Below are 15,714 nucleotides of genomic sequence, written 5' to 3' on the forward strand. Positions count from 1 at the left end.
CAGGGTTCCCTCTGCGTGTCCAGGACAGTCCTTCTCTTGTTCTCCCTTGGGGAGATGCCAGCGACAAGGGCTGCCTCGGTGTCTGTCAGCCTAGGAGTGTGGTTTTGCAGGTCTCACCTGGGTATGTGGGGGATGTGCCGACCACAGTTCCTGCTGGCTAAGAGCGTTTCCCTTGCGGCTTGGCCAGATGTGCCCTTTGAACAGATGCCCCAGCATTGGGGCTTAGAAGTCAGACATGAGTTTGTAAGTTCTGGCACTGCCACTTTCTACCTGTGGGACTTTGTAACTTCTTTCTCTGGTGTTCAGTTGCCTCTTTAAAATGTGTAGCAAGGCTTCCTTCCTAAGGGTACACGCGGTGGTGCATACCTACTAGGACTCCTTCAGCTGTGTCCTCCACCATTCACCCACATCACCCGAGCCAGCATCCTGTGGGTCCCCAGGGCCTGTGCAGTTGGCACCCTACTGCCCGCTCCATCATCTCACCTGCACAGCTGCAGCACCCTCCTCATGGGCCTGCAGTCTGGTCTCTAGAATGCAAAGCCAGCCAGGTCCCTCCCCAGCTCCTGACTTCCCTTGATGCCAAAGGCCACCAGGAGCTGGTCCCTTAGGGACCATCCTGCTCTCTACATCAGTCCTTGAAGGTGCTACACCTTCCTTGCTTAAAGGGAAGCCTCAGCCCCCACCCTTCCTTTTTCTGCCCTCCCCTGGACACTGGGTTGTCATCATCTGCCTCCTCCACCAGACTGTGCTTCTTGAAGGCAGCAGCTGTCCCCTCAACTGTGCCCTTAACATTCAGCAGGGCCGGCACAGAGGCAGGCTCAGCAAGCTGAGCCAGTGGTCCTGGCAGCCACTGCTGACATCCAGCACAGAGCAGGGCCCAAAGGAGCCTCCTGACTGGCCACCTGCCTGCCACAGGAGCTTTAGCCACCCTTGTAGGGACCCAGTCCCACCCTGACAAGTGCCATGTAATGTCTTTTCCTCACAGGAAGCATATGACTACAAACCTGTCATTTTTAAGCCAAGACCTGTGCCCCTCTCTGAAATAGCCTACACGTCTGTAACAAGGGAGGTCGGATGACATCTGCCCTGAGACCAGACAAGAGCACACTTGCCGTTGATAATTCTGTAACAGTAGGGGACAAGCTTGTTGGTCAGGGTCACAGAGGAGGAGAACAACACTGTGATTGATGTTGCTAAGGCCCCTACTTTCCTGTCAGGGAAGCCACAAAACATGTGCGAAAGCCTCCCTGCCCTGCAGTGCTGTCACATCAGCCCCAGGACGGAACCTCACTTTGCAACATGTGGGCACAGGCTGGGATTGCATTTAGTAAGGAATAAGGGGAGACATTTCCTCCTGGAGTCTTACAGTTTGTTTCACTGTGATTAAACAATCAGTGGGGTCTCTTCCCACAGGGGAGGACACACTAGAACAATGGCAGATAAAGTATCTTTAGAGTCCAGTTTATCCTACAAATGAAAGGGTAATTCACCATTAGGAAATCTGTTGATGTAATTCATTACCTAGTTAGACTAAGAGAAAAACCATGATTATAGAAATAGGTAACCAAAAAGCACATGATTAAACAAAACCAAAACACTCTCTGAGTAAAACAAGAATAGGAAGAAACTTCCTAGAAAATGATGAACATTTATCAGAAATCAACTGCCAACATCATTATGGAGAAATAAATTCCCATTAAGGCCCAGGATCAGCCTGGAATATGCAGCCCCTTTGTCAAGGAATCTGCTAAGTGAGTGACACCTGCTCCTGGCAGCTGTGAGCTTGGTGGCCTGGGCTGGACTGCAGGAGGGAAGGGACAATTTGGGGTAAGGCTCTGGGGCTTCAGGATCGATTGTGTTGGCAGCAGCAAAAATAAGCTATCTGTGCCCGTGCAGAAACCAACCTCTCCTTCCAAACACGGGCAGGCATGTCCACCATTGCATTTTTATTACCTCCACATTTTGAAGCAGTTCATGACCAGCACAGTGCTTTGGGGGCATTTTTTACAATAAATCAAAGCATTTCTTTAAGAAAAAGGCACATATTCCTTGAATAGGTAAGACATCTACAAAGCCCCTGCTTGAGGCCTGTGTCCTCCCCTTTGGAGGGAGCAGCCCCTGTGGGGACCCATACTGGTACCCTAGAAACATTCAGCAAAGCAACCCTTACCTCCCTGACCCCCTTGCCCCACTTCCCCAGCAGCTGGGATGAAGGCAACATTCCTCACGGGTTATTTGATCTTGAGGTCCTTCAAGGCTGACTCCAAGCTCTGCAACGAGGCAGAATGGACATGCGGGTTCTCAGCTGTCCTGTGGACACCCCACGCCCAGGGACCTTATTTATCTATACCCAGCTCAGCCCCAGCATGGCAGAGGACAGAGAACCTGGTCTTTGGAGTCTAGCAAACCTGGGTTTGAATGCCAGCCCTCAAGCAGGGTGCCCCAGAGGGCACTAAGGCCCAGGTGGTCACGGGGCTGCCCCCACCCCTCATCCCCTTGCAGTGCCTTCTCTGCAGAGGACAGGGGAAGAAGGGTCGACCTTGGGGGCATGGCCAGAACCCGGGGCAGGGCAAGCCTCACCTTCACATCCCAGATGCTCATGCCACCGTCCATGCCAGTGGTGCAGAACTGTGAGCACTTGGCCTTGCCCCCGCTGAGCACCGAGATCTGGCTGCAAAGAGGATAAGAGGGTTATGTTCCCCAGCCGGTGGCTGGTGCTGGGCTTAAGTCCATCCTGCCCACCAGGAGCTCCAAACTCCTGGGGGAGTGGGCTCCAGTAAGAAGTGCCCAGATGGGGTGCAACCAGCCAGGAACTTCCCAGGAACAGCCTTGGAGGTGGGCTTAGGAGTCTGCTTTGGGGGTGAGCGGTGGTGTACAAGTTGCAAGGGGCAACCTAAGCAAATGGGACAGGCCACTCAAAGGGCTGGGCAGGCAGGAAGGACGTGTCTGGGGGAGGTAACCTGAGGGTCAGTAGTGTGGCGGGACGGGAGAAAAAAAAGCAGCAAAGGACTGGGCTGGGAGTAAGCAGGGGCTAGTTGACAGGGCAAAAGTGTTTCCTCTGAAGAAGCCATGGGATCTGGAGGCCACAGGAGGGTTTAAGGGGCTGAGGGGCTCGATCAGAAAGCCATGTCATACTGCTCCTCCCCTGGTTCGCCACCCGGTGGAATAAAAAACTGGCAGCTTTCGAGTTCTGGCGGGTCTCTCCCCTGGCCCACCCTAGATCCTCAGAAGGCTGCCACGCGACCCTCAGCCCCGCCCCCACATCACAGGGTTCTAGATCCACCCTAGCCACGACCCAGCCCCCAAGAAAACGCCGCTGGTCACCACCTGGACACCGACAGAACCGCAGGCCCCACCCCTACGACAGTCCCCACACAGTTGTCTCCTAAAGATGCAAAGCGGGGCTGACAGTTACTTTTGTGCAACCCAGAGGTCGGGTCCCATCCCATCCCTCCCGGCTCCGCGCGCACCAGACGCTACTGAGGTCGGAGTCAGACAGGCCCCGCCCACCCAACGGAGCCCCGCCCCCACCCAGCGCAGTTCTAGCAGCCGAGGCCCCGCCCAGCCGCCACCCGGGGCCCGCCCCTCCGCCGGCCCCGCCCTCACCTGACGCTGTTCTTGTGCAGCGAGTCCAGGCCGGCGCCGCCCGCCGCGCCGCCCTCGGAGCTCGCCTTCTTGTCCAGGTTCTGGAAGCGCTCGCGGGCTGTCAAGCCGCGCTGCGAGCTCTGCTTGGGTACGTCCAGCCGCCCACCGAAGCTCAGTGTCCCCGCGGCTCCGTCGTAGGTAAACAGCACAGGGAAGCAGTCGTGGCCCTGCGGCAGGGCGGGGGGTGCCATTGGGCCGCCGGTCGAGGACAGGCGCCAAGCCCCCTTCTCCAACCCGGATACCCAGGCCGAAGCCAAGGAGAGTCTGGCCCTGCGTCTGGCAGTCCGAGGCCGATGCCAGCTCGGGGACACAGATGGGCCATGGACAGGCAGGCCCTAATCCCACGTGTGCCAAAGCAGGGGGCGGATATTGGGGGCTGCACCCTCTCCAGCAAGGCCAGTGTCCAGGCGAGGAAGCTTGTTCGATGCCCCAGGGTGCCCAGGCACCTTCTGTCCTGCCAGGACGGTTATGCCTCCCCTGGAGAAGACCCCCGCAGTGGGTACTCCTCTAGGCAAAAGCAGGCCTGAGCCGCCTCTGGCACCCCCATTGTTTGCAGAGGGGTGAAAAAGACAGATAAATGGGCACAAGGGAGGGAGAGTAGTGCCCTTTCCAGACACCTGGTGGAAACGCACTGACCCAGCCCCACCGTGTGGCCCTGCCTTATGCACTAGGCAATAAAAAGTAAGCAAAGGGCAAGATCCTGCTTCCCGCTTCTCTGCTCATAGCAACTGGGGAAGCACATTGGAGACCAGCCTCTATTGGAGGCCCTGACACCCACACTGGACATACAACGTCAGCACGAAAGAAATCTTTACTGTTAAGCTACTGCAGTTGGCAACTTCTGGCTGCTGCAACACAACACAACCTGTTCTGCCCAATCCAGATACATGGGAGGGTGCACAGAAGGAAGGAAAAAACGAAGGAAGGAGAAGAGGAGAGAGGAGGAAGAGACAGTGGAGAGTTGCGTGGGCATCTGCTAGATTCTCTGGGAGGTACGCTCTGACCGCCACGGCCCTCCCCTCCCTCCTCCTCACCGCTGCCACCAGGCTGTTTTCTGTGATGAAGGTCAGCGCCAGCAGCGGCAGTGTTTCAGAGGCCAGGGTTGCGACGCTGCAGGGAGAGAGCTATCAGCTGTGCTGTCCCCTTCCTCTGGCTCTGTGCTCACCTCCACCCGGGGGGTGGCCTCTACTCACGCCATCTTCTTGTCAGCATCAGCCAGGCACACAGTGCTGTCATGGCTGACCCAGGCCACGCGGCTCCCGCTGGCTGAGAAGCAGACGCCGTGCACCCAGCCACAGCTACTGCTGGACTCAAACATCAGCTCCCCAAAGGGCATCTTGGAGCCCCATGGTGTGGGTGCTGGCCGCTCTTCCACCTCCTTGATGTAGGCTGAGAAGATCCTGCCCAGAGAGGCAAAAAAGGGGTAACCGGGAGTTTGAGAGGGGCCTGAAAAGGGGTGAAGCAGCCTTGCCAGCAGTCAGAGAACCGAGCTAGAAGCTCATGGGTTCCAGACCTGGTCCTGCATGAGCTGCAGCCAGGTGTGACAAGTCTGGGCCTCAGTGTCCCCTTTGTGCAATGGGGTGGGGCCAGGAGGGCTCCCAGCTTAGAGTCCTGTGAACTCCTGGAGCCCTCAGGGACCTAACCTGAGAGCTGACCATCTCACTGATGCAGCCCCCAGGGGCTGTCCTGGGCCCACTGTCCTGGCCACTCCGCAGCCAGCCCCTAGGACACCCTCCCTCCTACTTTCCACTTTGATTCAATCCTGCCCCCTCCTGCTGGCCGCACCCTCCACCCCATGGCCAGCTCAGGGTTCCCTGACAGATCAGAGTGCCAATAAACCAGCTCCCCACCCACCAAAAAAGCCTCATCCAGATGTCAGGATGTCATCCTCTCTGTGCCCAGGGCCTCCAAAGAGCCCTCTGGTGCCTGCTGTTTCCCAGGTGGGAATCCAGAGACCTGGGGGCTGTCTGCCTGCAGCTGGCAGGAATACGAGTCCAGTGGCCAAGCGAGATTCCAGGTGCTGGGCCCCAAAGTGAGAAACAGTGAATGGCAACTAGAGGCTCTACATGCCAGGCCTTAAGATAATGAAGCAGAGTTTATTCCAGCTTATCAGTCATTCATACCTTAGTATGAATAAGTACACCCACTGATTTTCCTTCAGACAGAAGCCAGGAACTGTAGGGGTGGGGAGTTCTAATGAGGCAGGAGAGGAGGGCCTGGGAAGAACCTTTCCGGCATTAAGAGGCGGCAATGGGTACATCTTGCTGGGACTCTAACCCAGGGGCTGGAGGCAGGACCTGATGCTGCCCTTTCTCAGAGCCAACCCTCACTGAGGCCCAGGTCACCCGCTGGTAGCAGCTCTGGGACTGGTCTGGAAGGCAGGGCTTGGGGCTCTCAGGGTGGGGCTCCTTCACCACCCTCCAATCCCTGCCGTGTGCTGGTGTCAGGGCCCAGCGCTCCCCACGTGGCTGCCTGTCTCACCGGCACTTGAAGTCGCAGGAGCCTGCAGCGAGGAGCACGTTGTTGGGGTGCCAGTCCAGGCTGAGAACAGTGGAGCGGATGGGCTTCTTGATGTGCTTGCACACCCACCTGTACGGGGCAGGCAGACAGGTGGGACTCAGCGCCCCGGGGCTCCAGGCCCCCAGTGCTGCCACAGACCTCCAGTCCCAGGAAGGAGGGGCCCGGGCACTCCCAGTCCACAGGCCTATCAGGGCTCTAGTGCACGCAGTGACAGGCTGGGTGCCCTCTACGTTGGGAACTCTACTTGTCTCCTTTAAACCTCACAACCCCCCTTGGGGCAGGCTTGGCAAGGTGAAGTCACCACCAGAGATCACACAGCTGCCGTCTGTGGGATTCGAACATGGGTCTCTCAGACTCAAGGTGTGCTCCTGCCTGGCTCTGCCCTCAGCCATGCAGGGGAGATTAAGATGTGGCCGGGAGCTTGCGTGTCGTGCCCTGCGGTCTGACGGGCTGTGTGCCTTGGGCCAAGTGACTTTGCTGTAAAGTGAGGACAATGACAGATGCCCAGTCCACAAGGCTGCAGGGAAGTCAGTGTCAATGTGTGTGCAGGGCTCAGAGAGGTGGCTCTGGTGTGGTCTGTGTCCTTGTCATTACCAAGATGGGGCCGTGGGAACATCCAGGGACTATGGAGAGCCCCTCACCTCACAGATGAGGCCCAGAGAGGACAGACTTCCTCAGAGTCATGTGAACAGGGGTCTTGACATCCTATCCAGTGCTTTCTGGGGACACTCTAGTCCTGGCCCTGTGGGTCTGCTGTCCCAGGCTCGGCCAGCCCTGGTCCCTTCCAGCCCACTCTGGCCCCGCCAGGCACCCACCAGTCATTCTCCTGCTCGAAATAACAGATGGAGATAACGCGGGAGCCACTGCCCACGGCGAACTTGTTCTCGTTGGGGGCCCAGCGCACGCAGCGGGCGGCCCGATTGATCCGCAGGATGACCAGGGTGGGCTTCCACGTGCGGCCCTTCAGTGTCCACACATAGGCGTTGCGGTCTGTGCCGCAGGTCACGATGCGGTTACTCTCAGGGGCCCAGTCGATGCCTGTGGGGAATGGGGGGAGACACATACTAGGCTGAAGCCACCCAGGCAGAAATGGCTGTACAGTGGCCATGAAGGAGGAGCTTAAAGGCCACAATCTGGGTGGAAGCTGTATCTGCCCAGCAAGCACACTTCTTACTGAGATCTGATATATACTTGGAGTGATGCTGGGGGTGTGACTGGAGTTTATTAGGGGGTGTGACAGCTCTCCCATGCTATCACCACACATGCTGGATGGGAAAGCTAAGAGACAGAAAAGAAGTCATTGGTAATGCTGAGCTGCTGGATCAAGCCTCTCCTGAAACCCACAACCCTCTGAGTTTTTCAGTCATATAAGCCAACATAATCCCTTTAAAATTTAAGCCAGTTTGAGTCAGGGTTGTGTTACTTGCAACCCAAACTGTCCTACCTAACACAGTCCTCCTGTCCCCCTACCTCCTTTCAGAAGGGTGGTCCCAGCCAGGCTGACCTACCTGTCACCTGCCCGTTGTGCTCCTTGAGCTCATGCACCTTGGCCCACTTGGCCCCGCTCTTCTCGTAGATGTGCACCTCATGGTTGTTGGGGCAGATGGCGATCTCTGCAGGGGGGATGGGAGGGAGTTTGGGGGCACCCAGGACCCCTCCCCACAACTGCCCTCCTCCAGGAACACCCTCCATGGTCCACCTGGCTTCACCTTGGCCTTCATGACTCAGGCTTTCCTCCTTTTCCTTGGAGGGGCCCCCTGATCCCCCTCCGGCCCTGCTGGGCCACCCCTCACCCACACCCACTGTGCCCACAGCAGTCCCCTGACCCCTGGGGCCTCTCCCATCCCACTGCTCTGGGCAGCTGCTGCCCTGCTACTGCTCTCTGCTCCCTGAGTCCAGCCAGGGTCTCCAAGCTGTTTCTGATGACACCTCAGGGCCTCTGTACCCACCCCCCCTGTCCTAGGCACGGCTCGCTCCCTGCCTCCATCGTCAAGCCCACCCCACTGTAGCACCTACAGCAGGGCCTGGCTCAGGGCAGCGCTGTTCTCACACACAACGCCCCCACACCTGCGTCCTCCTGCCTGCTGCTCAGGGAACACGTGCCTGGCTGGCCCTGCGTGTTCCCTGAGCTGTCTGGCCGTTCCCTCCTTGCATGGCCAGGAGCACCTTGCTCAGCACAAGGACCCGGCATGAAGCCCATTCATGGGCGGCTGCATCACAGCCCCTATGTGTGCTCCCACTGGTCCCCATCCCAGGAGATCAGAGCCACCCCCAGCACTCACGGGTGCGGTCCTTGTTCCAGGCGTGGCAGCTGATGGGCTCCACCAGGAAGCTGTGGTAGGCCATGGCCGCTTCGCTCCTGTGCCCAACAGAGGAGGAGAGAATCTAAGGTGGCCCTGACCTTGTCCAGAGACCAGGCCCCAGCCGACCCCCTCGGGCTCTGCACCAGGAGGGGCCCTGGGTCGCAGAAGGGCAGCAGCGTGCAGGGAAGGGCGGCGGGGGCCACCGTGGTCTCCTGACTGGCCTGGTGTGTTGCTTCTCCTTCTGGGGCCTCCACAGGGGCCATGAAATGGCAGCTCTCACAGGGTGTCTCTGAGGCTCCAGCGAACAAAGGATGGGGCCAAGTGCAGGACAGAGTGCTGCAGGCAAAGATGCTGCCATGAGTGGGGGTGCTGGGACCCTGAGCTGGGTGCCCATCACTTGTCACCTGTGCCTCAGTCCTCTCATCGGTGGGACTCCCGCTTTCCCCCACCCTGTTAAGGATGGGATGAAGATGAAGAGAAATAATCCCCCACTCAGCTCACAGGTGGGAGGGCAGGGAAGGGGAGGGGGCAGGCCTGGGGCAAAGGTGGGCAGACAGACGTATCCCACTCTGGGTCCAGACACCCACTTGCTGCACCTGGGGCAGGGAGGAGGCGTGGGGCTGGGCCAGGCCGGCGTGGTGAGTCTTGGGAGAACCCAGTGTAGCCTGGCCGTGGGGGTGAAGGAGGGAGGTTATGGCCACTGCCCCCAAGACTAGCCCCAGCAATGAAGGGGCAGCCCTCAGCCTCCCACCTGCCCTAGCTCGGGTCCCGCTGGCCCATCCCCAGCCTCCTCCCCCTGCTGCTGGGCCTGAGGAGGGGCGAGGTACAACTGCCGTCTCACCCAGTTCCTCAAACCCACCCTCTCCCCACCTCCCTGACGCGGCTTCCCAGAGTCGTAGGGACCTGTGAGTGGACCCCAGCTGTGTGCCCCTGGGCATGTCACCTGCCCTCTTTGAACCTCAGTTTCCCTATCTGTGAAATGGGAACAGGAATCTTGCCTCCCGCCCAGAGGTGTCGAGAGGGTGAAATCAGATGATCTACCACACCTGGCCCAGAGTAGGTGTGTCCAGGAAATGGCAGCTCTAAGTCCATAACGGGCGCGACACACCCAGCCTCCATTTATCCATTTAAGAGCTGGCCTTCCCCGCCAAGCAGAGGCGGATCCTGGGGTACACGGGCATGCTCCTGCCTCCGGCCCCCGTGCTAGCTGTTCCCTCCGCCTGCGACACTCTTCCCTGCACACACGGCTCTCACCGTCGCGCTGCCATTAAGTCTATGCTCAAATGTCAACCGCCACCTTTCAGCGAGGCCTTCCCCGAATCCACGCCTCCCCGACCCCAGCACCCCTAACTCCCTATTCCTGATGTAATTTTCTCCACAGACAGTCATCATGGGACGCATATGACACTGAACTGATTGATTTGGCCTCTTGCCTTTCTCCCCTGCAAGAACAGAACCAGCTTGATGGGGACAGACGTTTTTGTCTTTCTCGTTCACGTTTCTATTTCCGGTGCTGACACGCTTGGCACGTAGCAGCGCTCAGTAAATATTCGATGAACACTTTTTTTGATGGCCATTAGTGCCCAGCAGAGGAAGTTCTCAATTAAAAAAAATTTGTTTAAATAGTAGCACCCTGGACACCCCCTCCCTGCTAGCTCTGAGCGCTCTGTGCGCGTCACAGCCTTTATGTCCACCAGGGAGGCGGGGCCCGGCAAACCTGGCTGCGTGTGGTGAAGGACGCCCGGCTCAGGGCAGCTCCAGATGACAGACGCGGGGGCTGAGGCCACTTGCCAAGTAATGTGGCTGCCTCCCCCACCAGTCTGGCAGGTTTCTGTGCCCTGTGCTGGGCCCCGGGGCCTGGGCTGGGGGCCAACCAGGACCAAGAGCCCTGAATACCCCAGGAAGCTGGTGGCTGCCCTGTCACTACCCTGCCCTGGCTGGCAGTCCACCCTGCCCCTCAGAAGAAGACCTGGCTGCTCAGGCTGAGGTCACCCACAAGCTGGCCCTCAGGGCCCTGCTGGAACCCACGGCGCCCTCCCTTTCCCTACCAGGGGTCTCTACTAAGACCCCTCTGAGAGCAAGAGCGTTGAGTTTGGGCCCAGGCAGCCGGGGAGAGATGGAGCAGACTTTGGGGCTGCAGTTTAGCTCACTGCACACCTGTGGAATCCAGGCTCAGCGACCAGCCTGCCTGAGGTCACACTACAAAGCCCCTGAGCTCACCGGCGAGGGGGGCCCGACCACCTCCCTCCCGCTCACCCCGGATGTAAACCACTTCCTTTTCTCGTTCCTTTTTTTTTTTTTTTGGTAGAGATGGGGTCACTATGCTGCTCAGGCTGGTCTTGAACTCCTGGGCTAAAGCAATCCTCCTGCCTCAGCCTCCCAAAATGCTGGGATTACAGGTGTGAGCCGCCATGCCCAGTCCCACCTACTTTCATTTACAGCAGGACGTCCTAGAAGGTTCCGGGGGCAGCACAGGACACACAGACGTAGACACACACGCACGCGCGCGTTCATGCATGGTGCAGGGACCTCATTTGTTTCCCCCACGCCTAGAACGAGGCCCCAGCGGGTCCTCAGGCAACAACTGCTGAGAAAGTGGACGCGCACAGCCAGGCTCCGCCTCGTGCACACAGCAAGCATGCGGCACCCACCAGGGCCGCTCCCAGCCTCTTTCTCCTTATAAGGCCTCTCTGTGTAAGGCCAAAGCCCCGGAAGCGCCACCTCGGGGCCCTCAGCCAGGTCAGCAGGCCTACTGGGGACTTCCCCAAGTGCTTCCGGAGGCCGGGGCTGGGCCCCCACTGCCCATACCAGATGCCAAGACTCAGCAGAGGGAAGCCTGAGGCCTGTCTGGCCAATACACTGTGCTCACATGCCCCACCTCCATGGGGCAAGGTCACCAGCAAGGTAGGGGCAGGGCTGAGGCCAGAAGCCCAAGTCCAACTCCCGGCCCGGCTCTGGTTGGCCCTAGGACAGGACTCCACCTGAGGCCAACTACTCTCCCTTTTATCCCCAGGTGGCCCAGAAGGAAAGAGCCCCGGGGCTGCAGCCCACAGGACCATCCCCTGTACCCCAGAGCCCATACTTGGGGCCCTGGGCTGATGCACAGAGCCCGACTTCCCAGCGTCCCCCGTCACAGACTTGCTGTGTGCCCCGGCTGTGAAGACGGAGCGGCTGGCTCTGCTGGGGACAGCAGCCCCCACACACACCAGTGGGTCGAGAGGACTTGGGGAGCCCTGACCACAGTTTCCGGGACCCAAAGGTTCTCAAGGGGAGGGGAGAGGCAGGTAGAGATGACCATAAACAGAGTGACAAGCAGGGGAGGGAGGTTCAGACCTATCAGCCAATTACACTTGAGCATGAATTCAGACAGAAATGCTTCCTAGTCCACTGAACCAGCACCTTGAAGGGGACAAGGGAGAGGGGTGCAGGGGGTGGGAGCAAGGAAGACTCATTTCCCCCCTTTCGTAACTTCTGCAAAGCAACTGCAACCAGCAGGGCCTTGGTGACAACTCCCCACCCCCATGTCTTACCAATGAGGAAGTGGGAGCCCAGAGAAGGGAGCGGTTTCTCCAGCCTCCTGGCTCGGGGATTATGGCCTGGAACTTTGACTTTATCATTCCCAGGAAAACCTCTAATCTACCAAACGGGTGGAGTGGGCACTGCCCACTGCTGCCTACCAACCGCCTTGCTGCAAAAAGTGTCACGAGGAAAATGCAACTGGGGCAGCTTCACCTCCATGTGCTGACAACGTAAGGCCTCAGCAATGGCTCCTAGTGGAGGCACAGGCAGGCTGAGGCCATGGCCTCCAGGACACCCACCTACTCTTAATCACTGTGGCCCTGTGAGCCAGCACTGTGGGCCTATTTGACTGTTGAGGAACAAGAGAGAGGAGGGGGCCCTGGGGATGGCATTGGGACCAGGAGCCGACAGCCAGTCCTCTGTGCCCCTGCCCCTGTCACCTGGAAATAGTGAGGCTGCGGAAGTGTGGGCCAAGCCCCTTATACGCTCCCCAGGGCTAGCTCCAAGCCACTTCCTACAAGCTTGGAGCTCCCAAGGAGCCCATCCCACACAGAGGTGCTCCTGGACCTAGGGCTGGGTGTGGTTGGGGGAGGGAGGAGACCAGTGTGAGGCTGTACAATTTCCTTCAGAATTCCCTGCAGGAGGGCTAGAGGGAAGGGGTTTGGGTCTCCATCTAGGGGATGCCAAAGACCACACAGTGAGCTGTGGAAAATGTATTTTTTTTCTTTGTATGTATTTGAACACAAGCTCCATGAAAGCAGGGGTATTTGTTTTGTTCACCAATGCATCCCTGGCACCGATTAGGGTGACCGGAACGTGGTAGGTGCTTGATAAATATTTCTTGAATGTGGTTGAATGAATGAATTACAGTCTTTTTTCATGTCTGTCTTGGGGAATGGTCTATAAGGAATATACTATATTACTTTAGTGGCAATTTGTAAATATTTATTGAGTATGTGTTCATAACCAGAAAAGCTTAGAAACCTCCAAACTAGAAGGTCCTCTCTGTGCATTCAGAGAGTGGAGAATACAGCTCCCCTCCAAAGCAAGCCAGGCAAAGCCTCAACTGCCCAGCCAGGGAGGACACTCTTCTGGGTCTTGGGCTCAATGCCCCCTTCCTTACAGTGCTGGGCTTAAGTTCTGACTCTCTCCATGTTGGCTGGATGCCCTCGGCCAATGCTTCCCTCACATCTTCATCCAGAAAAGGCTGGGGCTGGGCCAGGCACAGGCTGTAGGTCCTTTCTTGCCTGGCTTTGCTAGGTTTCTCTGAATCCAGAGGTTTGGCTGTATTTGAGGCTAAACCAAGCAGGAGCCGCCTCGAGCAAGGATCTTGGCTCTACAGGCACTCCGGGAAGTCCCCACCCAGTTCAGGAGCAGCCAGCAAGCCATTTTGCACGGGTGCTAAGCGTTTACTCAACTTCCTGTCGTGTGGAGCAGCCCTTGCCACCCCCATCCCTCCTCCCCAACTCCACTCTTGAAGTCTTACAAACTAGGCAAAATCAACTCAGGAAACACAAAACAATCCTAAGGCACCATAAAGCACCAGTGAAAGTAATCCAAACAAAACATAACCCCAAAACACATAAAACTCATTGCTGGCAGGGCTGTGGAGAAATTGTCATTTGCTAATTGGTTCGGTCTTTCTGAAGAGCACTGAATTCAACAATTGGGTAGAGACAAGCAGCGCAGAATAACATTAAGAGGAACTTAAACATTAATGCTCTTTGGTCACATGCATCCATTCTGGTACTAAGAAAACTGCCATAGACTTTTTAGCAAACGTGTTCATAATAACTGTTTTTATAACGGTGACAGGGTGGAGAAATCCAGAGGACGACAAATACGGAAAGAGTAAACCGTGATTATTAACATGTTGGGATGCTATTTAATTATCAGAAATAACCTATCAATGGATTATGTACAAACGTAAGTAAAGTTAGTAAGAAAAGTAAATTTACTGGCATCTGTCAGGGACTTGCGTTTACCCAGAACTTTCCCATACATTCTCTCTTTTACTCCCTGAAGCAAGACTGAAAAGTTTTGCGTTTGTTTTTTAAACTTTATGTTGCCCATGAGGAAAATGAGGCTCGGACAAAAGCAATGACTTGCTCAAAGTCGCACAGCTCCTAAATGGCACAGCTTGGGACTCCGACCGCAAATCCTGGCGGTCAGGAAGTTAGGTTCACCTGGGCAGACACTATGATCAAGGTGGGCAGGCCTTACGACGGCAACGCGAGTGGCAGCACACATGCAGACTTGGCACACTGCCAAGCGTCTTACACGACTGCACGGAAGCCTGTTTGAAAGGCCATTTTCCAGATAAGGAAAGTTGAGGCTCACAGAACTAGGTGGCTTGCCAGGGTCATCGGCCAGTGAAGGAAGAAGCAGGCACTCTTACCTAGGTCCCTGACACCTTAAAGGTGCTCTTAACCTCCGAGCTGCACGGCCTGGAGAGGCGGGGAAGGGCGCTCGGCCGCCCTCGAGGCTTTATGCTAAGGATCCCGTCACTGCCCGCGGGCCCCGCCCGGCCCCGGGCGGCCTGGCTGCCCTCCCCGCGCCGCCGGGAAGTGGGGGCAGCTCCGGCCGGACGCCCCGCGGCTCGGAGGGGCGCCCTCTGCTCGGGGACCCCCGGCCCGGGCCGCCCGGTGCAGGACCCTCGAGCCGCCCCCGGGCGCGCTGCGGGAGCGGGAGGGCGGGGGCAGGGCGGGGGCGCCAGCTCATTTCCCGGCTGCAGCAACCCGGAAGGCTCCGGGATGGAGGGGAAGTGACTGGGCGTGGGGCCCCGCCGGCCCGAAGTAACGGGGCGACACCGACCGCGGCGCGGAGCCGGGAGGCGGGGGCCGGGGCGCCCCGAGGGCGCGGGTGCGGGGAGCTGCGCCCCCTCGTCCGGCCCCGCAGGCGGCACCCCTGCGTCCCTCCCTGCCCTGGACCCCCGCCCCTCCCCGCGCCCCTTCTCATCCCTGTCCTCGGCCCCCTCACTGTCGGGCGGCGCCCCACGTAGCCGCGTCACCCCCACCTGCGGGCGGCCCCCACGCGCCCCTCACCTCCAGGTGGCTCCCGGCCCCCTCACCTGCGGGCGCCCGGGCCGCGGACTCTGGGCAGTCGACGCGACGAGCCGGCTCTGGGCCCCGCGCTGCGCCGCAGCCACTTCCTCGTGGGCGGGGGGCGGGGCCTCCGGGCCTCAGCCCCTCAGGGACCGGGGGCGGGGACCAGGGGCGGCGGTCGCACGGTCTAGGTCCCGCCCAGCCCTCGGGGTTTGCGGGCTGCGGGTGTCCGCACCGACGTCGGAGCCCACGGCGCCCAGAAGCCGTCCGCGACCGCCCCTCGCTGCTTTACCGATGGGGAAACTGAGCCTGGGAGAGAGGTGCGCAGCCTCAATGGCTGCTGGGCGGGACCCCGGAGCCCAACGTCCCTACCCACCCAGAGCCAGGGCGCGGGGTAGGGGAGGCGCGTCCTCTGCGCCCCGACGGCGGGGGCCGCGGGCTCTGCGTCCACGCGCTGGTGAATGAGAGACTTAGCGAAGCCCTGCGGCCTCGGCCCCCGGCCCGCGAGGACCGTCCCTTCCCTACGGGCCGACGCCCAGGGCGCCAAATGTGCAGGCCGGGTGCGGGGCGTAGGCGGCACAGGCGGGACCAGGGCAGCCGGCCCTGCCTTTTTCAGCCCTCCGCGTCCTCACTGCCAAACTCGGGTGTGGCCCCGGGCCGGGGTGCGCTCCGGCCGCCCTGGC

General features: G+C 58.9%; 1 protein-coding gene across 2 annotated transcripts; it reads right to left on the minus strand.

The window, feature by feature from the left end:
- Positions 1 to 1,933: 1,933 nt before the first annotated feature.
- ARPC1B (actin related protein 2/3 complex, subunit 1B, 41kDa) lies at positions 1,934 to 15,155 on the minus strand. Of its 2 annotated transcripts, none has more exons than XM_012638992.1 (10): positions 15,058 to 15,155; positions 8,448 to 8,524; positions 7,674 to 7,778; positions 6,981 to 7,203; positions 6,127 to 6,234; positions 4,839 to 5,045; positions 4,680 to 4,755; positions 3,607 to 3,812; positions 2,581 to 2,671; positions 1,934 to 2,270 (listed from the first exon to the last, which is right to left on the minus strand). In XM_012638992.1, the coding sequence occupies exons 2-10, from the start codon at positions 8,509 to 8,511 to the stop codon at positions 2,232 to 2,234; spliced, it is 1,119 nt and encodes a 372-aa protein (XP_012494446.1). In that variant the 5' UTR covers positions 8,512 to 8,524; positions 15,058 to 15,155; the 3' UTR covers positions 1,934 to 2,231. The 2 variants fall into 2 exon arrangements, with proteins under 2 accessions (XP_012494446.1, XP_012494447.1); XM_012638993.1 differs by having other exon boundaries at positions 15,032 to 15,137.
- Positions 15,156 to 15,714: the final 559 nt, after the last annotated feature.

The sequence above is a fragment of the Propithecus coquereli genome, unplaced genomic scaffold, assembly GCF_000956105.1.
Source record: "Propithecus coquereli isolate 6110/MARCELLA unplaced genomic scaffold, Pcoq_1.0 Scaffold137, whole genome shotgun sequence".
In the NCBI taxonomy this organism is placed as follows: domain Eukaryota; kingdom Metazoa; phylum Chordata; class Mammalia; order Primates; family Indriidae; genus Propithecus; species Propithecus coquereli.